This window comes from Dermochelys coriacea, chromosome 6, assembly GCF_009764565.3.
Source record: "Dermochelys coriacea isolate rDerCor1 chromosome 6, rDerCor1.pri.v4, whole genome shotgun sequence".
NCBI lineage: Eukaryota > Metazoa > Chordata > Testudines > Dermochelyidae > Dermochelys > Dermochelys coriacea.
This window is the reverse complement of record NC_050073.1, coordinates 57,901,168-57,913,253: the sequence shown is the minus strand read 5'-3', so window position 1 is coordinate 57,913,253 and position 12,086 is coordinate 57,901,168. Positions and strand designations below refer to the sequence as shown.

Here is a 12,086-nt window from a genome sequence, read left to right as displayed (position 1 = left end):
TCACCTGCGCATCTACCAATGTGATATATGCCATCATGTGCCAGCAATGCCCCTCTGCCATGTACACTGGCCAAACTGGACAGTCTCTACGTAAAAGAATGAATGGACACAAATCAGACGTCAAGAATTAGAACATTCAAAAACCAGTTGGAGAACACTTCAATCTCTCTGGTCACTCGATTACAGACCTAAGAGTGGCTATCCTTCAACAAAAAAGCTTCAAAAACAGATTCCAACGAGAGACTGCTGAATTGGAATTAATTTGCAAACTGGATACAATGAACTTAGGCTTGAATAGAGACTGGGAATGGATGAGTCATTACACAAAGTAAAACTATTTCCCCATGGTATTTCTCCCCCCCACCCCACCCCCCACTGTTCCTCTGATATTCTTGTTAACTGCTGGAATTAGCCTACCTTGTTTGTCACCATGAAAGGTTTTCCTCCTTCCCCCCCCCCCCCCCGCTGCTGGTGATGGCTTATCTTAAGTGATCACTCTCCTTACAGTGTGTATGATAAACCCATTGTTTCATGTTCTCTGTGTATGTATATAAATCTCTCCTCTGTTTTTTCCACCAAATGCATGCGATGAAGTGAGCTGTAGCTCACGAAAGCTTATGCTCTAATAAATTTGTTAGTCTCTAAGGTGCCACAAGTACTCCTTTTCTTTTTGCGAATACAGACCAACACGGCTGCTACTCTGAAACCTGTTAATAATTACAGTTTACTAAAAATAAGTAGGGAAAAGGGGGCGAAAGAGAAACTAGATTTTGCCTGAGGCCATCTGTTCAGAATTTCACTGACTGGCATCAAATCAACATAGGGAGTTGGAGATGCTTTATAATTTCTAGGCCACATTCTCTTGTGTGCCAAGATCTGCTTAAAGAAGAGTGCGTGTGTAGTGGGGGAGAAATGAGGAGGGCTTGTCTCATGGCCCTCCTTAGAAGCTAACTGTTTATAAGGGTTCTGTAGGCTGGTGAACCTGATCAAATAATCAGCCACACCCAGTTCAGTTTATATTTCTTACCTCGGGGCTCTGTTTATTCTTTAACTTGGGAAAACTGAACAATAACAAAAAGCAACAGTCCTGTTTTTAACTGAGATGGTGAGGCCATCTGGCCTGTGATAGCTTAATGGGTTGGACCTTCCCCTAGTGGGTGTTTAGGGCTGTTCTTGCAGCCTTCTGCTGCAGCCACAAGAGAGTGTACACCCAGCCCTCTCCTGGTTCCAGACAGCCTCATGTAGCTGAGGCCTTTCTTTATATCCCCTATCTGGGAATCATCAAACCTAATCACTAGATGTTGTCCAGCTCCATCAAATGAATCCCAGCAACTGCTTGTTGGGCTCCTCTATAGAACAGGATTGACTGCTCCCTGGGCCCCTGTCCCTTAAAGGGGAAGACCATGCTGCTACAGTTCTGAGATATGCACAACATAGTGAGAGATTCTGATACGGTTTATCTGTTCTGGTAATTTTATGAGGAGAACCTAGAGCTATGATAATCTTGCCTTAGCAACTGCAGATACAAGAACAGTGGGTTGCTGAATTCATCCACATCATCTAAGGGCTAAGGATATTATTCTTGAGCCAATGATGGATGCAGAGAAGACGTGTCTTTTCTGTGAGATTTTTCATATGTTGTACAGATACCTTGTAATCAGAAGGAATGGCTACTAGCTAATTAAGGGCCTAGCCCTGCAGCTGGGCCCTTAAAAGTAGTCCCCTTATAAAAGTAGTTCCCTTAACTTTCATGAGGATACTCACAATTAATGGTTTCAGGCTAGAGTTTTAGTGCTTTTCATGAGTTTTCTAATTATTTCTGGTTTGTTGGCTCTATAAGTAGAATTTAAAATTATGCTAAAGGTTCTCTTTTGTTAACAGAAGCTATGATAGATTGCTCTTGCCGTCTTTTATCACTATCTATTGTAAACCCTGTATATGACAAGAATATAATTATCATTCATCTTACATTATTTCCTAATCCAGACTCCAAATAAGATCCAATATATGATGGTATATGTATTTCAGGGCAGAAACAACCCTAGATAGTTCCATGGACTCCATGAGATCTAAAGTCGACCTACTGGAGTAATTATCAGCATAGGCATGATAATGAGTGGCATGATATGGATGTGAGTATGACTAAAGAGTTGTAATAATGACTTCAGTGAAGTAGCACCTCTCTGGAATGCCTCTATAACACGTCATTTATTCCTAACTTGCACTATCTTTAAAAGGCAAACTCCTGAAGGATAAAGTTGTTTCCTGGTATGGGTGAATAATATCAGCATTCTCAGTACTAGCGGAATGTGAAACAGTTGCAGTACCATTAACTTTATCAAAGTCTTGGGTGCCATATGGGCCAGTGCACTGGTCATAAACATTCAATTTGGTGCTAGCAGTCCTCAACCAGTGAGGATAAAATGTTATTTAGTATAACAATAACTGGTATTTTCCATGATCAAAGCTTTGCACAAATAGCCTCTAGTTTTCCCTGCCTGTGCTGGCATGCATGTGCCTGAACGTTTCAAGTGTTTTTAAAAATGGTGCTCACCAATCTGGAAGGCCTGTCTCCGCTGTGTTCTGGAAGCTCTCTGTCCCTTCTTCTTTAAAAGCATCTGGCTTCCTGAGGGTAAAGGAAGTAGAAGGGGAGTAAAGAGCCTGGGAAGAGGAGAGGCTACTGGGGAGAAAGGAATGGTCTACGCCCAGCCACATTCCCGAGTGGCTCAGACTGTTCAAAGGGTTGCTCACATGGATGAAATGTGAAGAAGCCGTGGCAGCATTTGAGGACATTGAGCATGCCCATCTGCTAGCAACAGTGCTGCTGAGCATAGTGAGCATGTTTTGTTTTCTTCCAGAGTCTAGGAAGAAACTTCTTCACTCTTGACTTCAAGAGAAATCAAAATGAAGGGCGCTAAGCACACAGAGTTTTGTGAAGGACTTCAGAAAATGGACAGTCTTTGGAGGCCTCCAACTAAAAATTTAACTCTCACATGCCTAGTGGAGGCATACAAAAGTAAAGTAAGAGGAAGGGGAAAGCAAACTTTGGGTCAGACCTAAAGTTTTGTGGTTCGTGCATTGAACTGCCATGCAGGAAACCTAACTTGTTCCTCAGGAAATGGGTTCAAAGGCACGATCCCCTCTACTCAACTATAGGATACAACTGCTGTTATGAGGGAGAAAGACTAATAGAGACAAAAGTATCCAGAATGGAAGGTAGCTGGTTTTAGGACTCAACTTGAACCAGCTGATGTCTTACTTTAAATTGCTAGCTTACGGAGCTGGTGTTCCTATTAGCATGTACTCTGGTCAAGTCAATTTGGCTGGGGAGACCCTGTTTTCAGATGTTTGGGGCCCTCTGTGCTACAAATCTAAACCAAACCAAAGTCCATTTTTTACTCTGTGGTATCAGATGACAGATGAGTACATTTCATTTCCCTCACAAAGAAAAGTACTTTTAATCTCTCTCTCTCCTCCCCCTCTTTTTTTTAAGACAATTAACTTGATATGAAATCTTTAGAATGCATCTTCTGGAATATTAAAATAAGATGTTTGAAACCAAAATGGACACAGCAACCGTGAGACATTGGTTTGCAACTCTTGAACAACAAGAAGTTTAATACTTTTCAGGGGCCAAGGGATGCCGCAGAAGAATATGGCAGATATAATCCATTTTCTTAAAGATTTTTTCAGGTATATTGACTTAATAATATGTAGCTTGTCCTCATTAGCCATTCCAGCAAAAATTTCTGTTATATATGATCAGATACTTGCTAAACAATGTCAGCATGCATGAAAAAAAATCCTGAAACTAAGCTGTTCTGAAAAACTAGTAGTCTATACATCTAGACTTCAGTTTCTCTTTGATGGGCTTCCTTGGACAGCCATCCTTGAAGAAGGCTTTAATCTTAGTGCTTTATTTCTTATTCCATTGCTTTTGTCAGAGGGCAACCTGTACCTTCATTTCTAGATATAGTCTCAATGCAGCTCAGGATTTGGGGAAGAAATGCTATAATAAGCCATCTTCAAAGTTCCTACCTGATCCTGGTCACTGCTCTAGTCTCCAGCATTAAAGAGAGCAGCGTCAAGAACCAAATTTATTTTTTTCAGTGGGGTTGCTAAATTGTCTATAGAATATTCTGTTTGCAGTGTTGTTGTAGCTGTGTTGGTCCCAGGATATGTTGTAGCTGTCTTGGTCTCAAAGCAACCATTCTATGCCTGATCTTTCAATAATTGTCCTTAAGGGAAACCTGCACAACACCTTCAAAAGGTGAACCTAGGAACTTAAATTCGTAACTGTGCTAAACACCAAAAATCATGGACTTAACAGGGACACTGGTTTTATGGCTCATTACAATTTGTAGCACACCACAAATGTGTTAGCAGGCACCACAACCTTAATTGCCTGCTAACCTTAATTGCCCACTTCAAACCCTTTATGCATAACAATCTAACCCCCAACTGCTCAGATCATTTCAAATGACTGTCCCTGACATGTGTTAAACCTTCTGCTTAACAAGCTGCCCCAACTTGTATTTAGCTCAGACAGCCTGCTTCCTTCTCCAGACATGAAGAAGAGCTCTTTGTAGCTCGAAAACTTGTACCTTCCACCAACAGAAGTTGATCTAATAAAAGATAGTACCCCAACTACCTTGTCTCTCATAGAATATTCTGTCACCCAATCTTTTCTGCTACAAAAAGACTGTATGGGACTATGGACATGTCTAAATGATACAAGGGGTCCTCAAATTGTGGGTTGTGACCCTTAGAGGGTCAAGCGGTTATTACATGGGGGGGAGCGTGAGCTGTCAGCCTCCACCCCCAAGCCCTGTTTCACCTCCAGCATTTATAATAGTGTTCAATATATATAAAAAGTATTTTTAATTTAAAAGGGTGGGTCACACTCAGAGCCTTGCTATGTGAAAGGCGTCACCAGTACAAAATTTTGAGAACCACAAAATTAGTTATAAGGGAATCCAAAGCATCTTTTCATAGGCCAAGAAGTTCTAAATTCATTTGAAACAGAGCATTTCAAAAGAACCAAAGTCTAATTTCCAGTATTCTATCCTTCTAAATCATTGCCATATTATTCATCAATCGTTAACCCTCTTAGTGCTGGTCTTCTGTACCTGGGGTACTACTACCTATTAACCATTAACATATACTTGAATTCAATGGAATGTTAGTACATATAGGTACCATATTCCATAATGCAGCAGCAGCATTCTGCCTGGTAGATACAGAAGCAGTCAAATGGTTATAGAACGAAGTTATTTGCTGTTAAAGTATCCTGGAGTGATCATTTTAAAAAAATTAAACTTACATTCAAAGCAATGTTGCAATAACATTTTTCAATGAGAAGCAATTAAAGGGCTTTGAATTATGCTACACAATTTAAATACGTCAAGACTAGAAAAGCTTGACAGAAGTTTCTGGAAACTGATCATTACAGTCTCAGGAAAGAGCGAGAGAGAGAGAGAAAAAAGAGGAATTTTACTCTGCGTTTAGCCCTATCATCTTTCACCTCATAATCTAAATATGACTGCTTTTTTAAATGCAATAGCTGACCCTTGCATAATAGCTAGTAGAAGAAAAGAATGTTATTGATTCTCAGATCTAGAATGAATTTGCAGGACTGACCATTAGAAAAACAGCTTTATATGTAAACAGAACAAATCTGATCTGGTGTCACTGAAAGGGAAAAAACACTGAACCTCACCCATACCATTTTTGCAGTCACTTTTTGTTAAGGACAAGGCTGTGGGCAGGGAGGTTAGCCTAGTGGTTGGAGTAGAAGTCACCAAGCTTAGTGGTCAGCACCTGAATCAGGAGCCAAGTTATCAAGCGCAGGGAATGAGCTATGGCTGAGAGCCAGGAATCAGGAACCGAATGTCAGAGCTGAGGTTAGAAGCCAAATACCAAGTCCGGGGAGAAAGCCAGAGGCAAGAACCAGGAATCAGGAGCCAAAGCTTAGAGCCAGACTATCATCCAGAACAGGGACAGGAGTAGAAACCAGGAGCCAGGGGAAGAAACCAGGACTGCGAGCCAGGAACAAGGAGCATGGGACAGGAGCAAGGAAGGCACTGACAGGAGGATCAGAAACACAGCTGAAGGCATGGAATACTGTTGAACAGCTGGAGACCCAGACCCGCTGAAGTATTTGAGAATGTGCCTGCTAGAGTTTTCTGTCAATCAGAAGACCAGATTCATTAGCTGAATCAGCTAAGGACAACAAGCTGGGTCTGGGTTCAGCTGTGGGTCCCTGACACTTTTCATGGGAGAACTTCACTTTCAGTTTTTTAAAGACGTGAGACAGCATGCTCTGCAGTATAGGAGTGGAAGTCAAGAAGTCTTGAGTTCTAGTTGTGAGATGTCATTGACTTTGTTGAGTGAGGAAGAGAGGTAAAGTGGCTTAATTCAAATTTCTACATCTGTGAAATAGGGATAATATTTAGCTACCTCACAGGTTTTAGTCAATATCAATACAGGCCTTTGAAGATGCAAGAGCAATAGATAAATTAAGCAATTTTTATTATTTTATAGGGGAATTGTAACCATTGAAAAGCAGAGATCTTGGATTTCTCCAGAACTGCCCGACACATAAACTTTAAGTTATATGAGTGTTATTCTTTTCCTTTTATTTAGTAACTGCTGCAGAATCCTTTTCCTCTCCTGCCACTGGGAATTCATCTAATATGATTTTATTAGCTCAGGAGAAAGTAGAGAATGCACCACAGTCAGATAGATCCTTAGATTATTTCTGCCAGAGAGGGAGTGGGTGTTATTTTGTTTTACGTGGTAAATTCACAATCTTGGACATTAGAAATACTATACTAAAACTGGAAAACCTTGTTATGCTAATTAATTAATTTGTTTTGTTTTTTACTTGAACTATCAGTATACGTTTTTAACATTTCAGTGTAGGCTAATCAAGCTTTTGGTAATTTCTCAGCAGGCTGCTTTTTCATATTTCTTCTCTGCTCCTTTTTGCCAGGTTTTTCAAATTAACTGTTTCTTCTCTGCAAGAAGGAAACGATAATCTCAAGTGATCTTTTCTACTTCAGATGGTTTTGCACCTTCATTCTTGTGAGAAAACCTTTTAACTGCCCCCTCAAATTCCTACTTAACTACTTTGTTCCATCTAATGGACACTATACATAAACATTTTAAAAGTACCGAAATTATTTAGGAGTGTCTCATTTTCAAAAGTGAAAGTCAATGGAACATAGGCTTCTAAATCCCTAAGTCACTTTTGAAAATGGGAATTAAGCTCCAAAGTAATTTGGTGGCTTATGAAAATTTTACCCCATGCCTCAGAAGCAGATTGGAGTTGTGGGTTTTTTCCCACCGTGGAGGTGTAACAGCTAAAATTATAAAGATTCATGGTACCATCAAATATAGCAAGAGTGGTACCTTCCTCACTATTCACTTGCTGTTTGATGCTGTGCTGTGCTCTTCAGAAACAGTCTTCCGGAAATGCTAATTCAAGGAGAAATTCATGCCTGCGTGAGGACCATCAAAATGACTGGTCCTCTTTAGAAATGAAAATTTCACCCTCAGGTTGTGCCACATTGGATAGTTTGTTACCTGCTATAGAAGATAACCAGTTGCACAGTTTTAGAAGCTCTTTTATTTCTCACCTTTAGATGTTGCTCTGTGCTTTCAGGTTCAAGTACACACATTAAAACAAGATGGGTTGTCACATAAACAGAGAGGAAGGGATGATATCAGAATGACATTTGCAATAAAGTTTGGTCTAATGATCATGAAAAAGTTGTGTTGTCTACAAAACATTTACACTTGGAAAGGAGAATGTTCTGGTTGACAGGGCTTGATGGAAGAGGGAGCCTCCATGTCTCATAGAATCATAAAATGTAGAGTTGGAAGGTACCTCAAGAGGTCATCTAGTCCAGCCCCTTGCACTGAGGCAGGACCAAGTATACCTAGACCACCCTTACAGGTGTTTCTCTAACCTATTGTTAAAAACCTCCAATGACAAGGAGTTCACAAACTCCTGTAGAAGCCTGTTCCAGCACTTAACTATTCTTATAGTTAGAAAGATTTTCCTGATATCCAATCTAAATCTTCCTTGCTGCAGATGAAACTGATTATTTCTTGTCCTATCTTCAGAAGATATGGAGAACAACTGATCACCATCCTCTTTGTAACAGCCTTGAACCCTCAAATTTTTTCAAATCATTACTGGGTTTGGGTATCCCTGGATTCTTTAACTTATGACTGAAATCTATAAAAACAATGTTGTTTGCACGAGGAGTACTTGTGGCACCGTAGAGACTAACAAATGTATTTGAGCATAAGCTTTCGTGGGATAAAACCCACTTCATCAGATGCATGGAGTGGAAAATACAGTAGGAAGATATAGATATATATAGATAGATAGATAGATATATAAAGAGAACATGAAAAGATGGGGGTTGCCATACCAGCTGTAATGAGACAAATCAATTAAGGTGATCTATCATCAGCAGGAGAAAAAAAAACTTTTGTTGTGATAATCAGGATGGCCCATTTCAAACAATTGACAAGAAGGTGTGAGTAACAGTAGGGAGAAAATTAGCATGGGAAAATAGTTTTTAGTTTGTGTAATGACCAGTCTTTATTCAAGCCTAATTTAATGGTGTCCAGTTTGCAAATTAATTCCAGTTCTGCAGTTTCTCGTTGCAGTCTGTTTTTGAAGGTTTTTTCTTGAAGAATTGCCACTTTTAGGTCAGTAATTGAGTGTCCAGGGAGGCTGAAGTGTTCTCCGACTGGTTTTTGAATGTTATAATTCTTGACGTCTGATTTGTGTCCATTTATTCTTTTGCATAGAGAATGTCCGGTTTGGCCAATGTACATGGCAGAGGGGCACTGCTGGCACATGATGGCATATATCACATTGGTAGATGTGTAGGTGAACGAGCCCCTGATGGCTGATGTGATTAGGTCCTATGATGGAGTCCCTTGAATAGATATGTGGATAGAGTTGGCAATGGGCTTTGTTGCAAGGGTAGGTTCCTCGGTTAGTGTTTTTCTTGTGTGGTTACTGGTGAGTATTTGCTTCAGGTTGGAACAACGCTTCCTCAGCACTCGTCTCCTAATGCCCCTACTCGCGCTACACTGATGACATCTTCATCATCTGACCCATGGAAAAGAAGCCCTTGAGGAATTCCACCAGGATTTCAACAATTTCCATCCCACCATCAACCTCAGCCTGGACCAGTCCATACAAAAGATCCATTTTCTGGACACTACAGTGCTTATAAGCGATGGTCACATAAACACCCCCCATACCAGAAACTTACTGACTGCTATACTTACCTACATGCCTCCAACTTTCATCCAAACCACATCACATAATCCATTGTCTACAGCCAAGCTCTAAGATACAACCACATTTGCTCCAGTCCCTCAGACAAACACCTACAGGATTTCTATCAAGCATTCTTAAAACTACAATACCCACCTGCTGAAGTGAAGAAACAGATTGACAAAGCCATAAGAGTACCCAGAAGTCACCTACTAAAGGACAGGCCCAACAAAGAAAGTAACAGAATGCCACTAGCCATCACCTTCAGCCCCCAACTAAAACCTCTCCAGTGCATCATCAAGGATTTACAACCTATCCTGAAGGACGATCTCTCTCGCTCAGAGACCTTCAGAGACAGGCCAGTCCTTGCTTACAGACAACCCCCCAACCTGTCAACTGTTTGAAATGAGCCACTTTCATTACAACTGCAAAAGTGATTTTTCCTCCCTTGGTATCCTACTGTTAATTGAATTGTCTCGTTAGACTGACCTCACACTTGGTAAGGCAACTTCCATCTTTTCATGTGCTGTGTATTTATACTTACGAATGTATTTTCCACTCCATGCATCTGATGAAGTGGGTTCTAGCCCATGAAAGCTTATGCCCAAATAAATTTGTTAGTCTCTAAGGTGCCACAAGAACTCATTGTTTTTGCTGATACCGACTAACACAGCTACCACTCTGAAACCTGCATGTTGCTTGAGCAAATCTAGAAGACACTTCTGTGGAAACTAACAACTCAACACTTGAATTCCTGCCTCCCCACTAAGTCTAACAGATGGTAGTAGCCTTTGTTTAATCATACTCATAAATATCATACTATTTGGAATACCTATTTAATTTTGTCTTATGTGGACATCAGACTAGTATTTAGTGCAGACAAGATCCTACGGTTCTGCTGCCACATTCTGTATGTATGCTTAACCCCAGCGGGATATATATTCCAAAGTGACAGGTGCCTTAAAATATCCCACACACCCGAGCGATCTTCACGGTCTGTGAATTAAAATTTGGTAATTATATGCATCAGACACAGCTACAAAAGGTTTAGACCTCCTGGATGGCAAGCGTAACATTCAAGTATTCTAAAATCCTGATATGAGTCAGGCCTTGGTATCCCTTTTAAAACAGAGAAGGAGCTTTTTCAAAGCTTTTTTTCTGGCAATATCATAAAGTGATGCTGTCATAATAGCAAAGATGATTTTTAAGATTTAGATGTCCCTTGGGAGCTTTATGTCAAACAATGTGTCACTATAGAACTATATCATCAGTGTGGAAATAATTACTTCTGACACAAAAAAAACTATATGCTGATTCTTCACACATAGTAAAAGAAAGACAGGCTGCCTGTGAATTTATGACTATTCTGATAAGAAATATGTGCAATATTTTTTAGCATCTCAACAAGGCACATTTAATGTAAAGTTTATGAAGTGTCTGGTGAAATTCTGTAGCAATTCCCTCTCTCTCCATTATGAACCTTCATGATTGCAGGATAAAATACAGACGACAGCAATTAACATTACACAGCTGCTACAGTGTAAAATGATCAGGGGAAACAACAAAGTTCAGAAAAGAACCCATAGACGGGGCAAATTTACTTATGTAAACAGGAGGTAAACAAGAGAGGTAAACAACAGGAAAGGAAATTAAAACTCACCAGGCACAGAGGCTAAGATTCAGAGGTCCATCAGTAAACTATTTTAAAGGGGCTCCCCCAGAAGAAATTCTAAAAATGGAGCGTGGTTATGTTAAAAAAACCCTTTGCAACACTGGCCTAATTTATTGCACATTTCCCCAGAGCTAAGCCATACAACTTTTACAGAAAGTAAATACAAGGAAGGCCAGGAACAAAACTTTTAAAAGCAGCAAACACACACAAAAATTCCATGATAAATAATTAATGGGGATCAGCTACTCAAAACAGAGATGCACATATTTTTAATAATAGTTTTCCACAGAATCAGATTACAATTTCATAGATTATGAGCAAATGAAACGCAACTATAAGCCTATTTTGACCCTGTTCATGCAGAACAAAATAGTCAAAAGTAACATTTGTGTATCACCTTCAGCATGAAGGTCACCCTTAGACTATGTTAGCAAGAAGTTGATCTGGGAAACCAGAGGGCTGGAGATGTAGGAAACCAGGTCAAGAACTAAACAAAGAATTCCAGGCTTCTGGGCTTTGTTGCTGTGTGGGTCTGTGTTTGGGTTTGTCTTGCAGGAATTTCTTTCCATTCTGCCTCACCTCTCAGAATAACTTTTGAAATGTCTGCTCCTCAAACAATACAGTTTCATGTATTGGGAGGGAGGCTTAGCTTTTAGCCTAGGTTCAGCACCACTTCATTCTCTTGGTCCTTCTTCTCTTGTATTCCAGACTTCCTGGACTTTCACTGCAGGTAGACATGTTTTGTGAATTGATATTCTGAATTTTTGCATACTGAGCCTTATATGTAGGCCAAGAGAATGGACACAAGCAATGGAGAGAAGCTCAGAAATTGTTTAAACAATAACATTGAAATAAATAATGAAATAATGAAAATAAATAAAATGTAGGTATAGATTTAAAGTCAAAAGATAGAGTAAGTGGCAAAGTACTCTGTGTGACTTTACGTCCAATTCTGAGTGGACCATTGAAAACTGCATATGTGATAAGAATGATTTTAAAGTGCTCCTAAGTGCTCTACGGTGATTATCATGATGTTCAAGTGTCTCCTGATCCTTTCAAATATTTGACTGGAATGTGCGTACGTGCACCATACAGTATTGGGCTATG

General features: G+C 39.9%; 1 protein-coding gene across 23 annotated transcripts in view; it reads right to left on the bottom strand.

The window, feature by feature from the left end:
* Positions 1 to 12,086, bottom strand: part of GPHN (gephyrin) — a 544,780-nt gene that overhangs the window by 37,508 nt on the left and 495,186 nt on the right. For 13 of the 23 annotated variants that reach the window (XM_043517392.1, XM_043517387.1, XM_043517382.1 and 10 more), the window contains one exon: positions 2,555 to 2,626. The exons of the other annotated variants lie outside the window; for them this stretch is intronic. In XM_043517392.1, the coding sequence (XP_043373327.1) occupies positions 2,555 to 2,626 (72 nt within the window). The remainder of the gene's footprint in view (positions 1 to 2,554; positions 2,627 to 12,086) is intronic. 23 annotated transcript variants of the gene reach the window in all.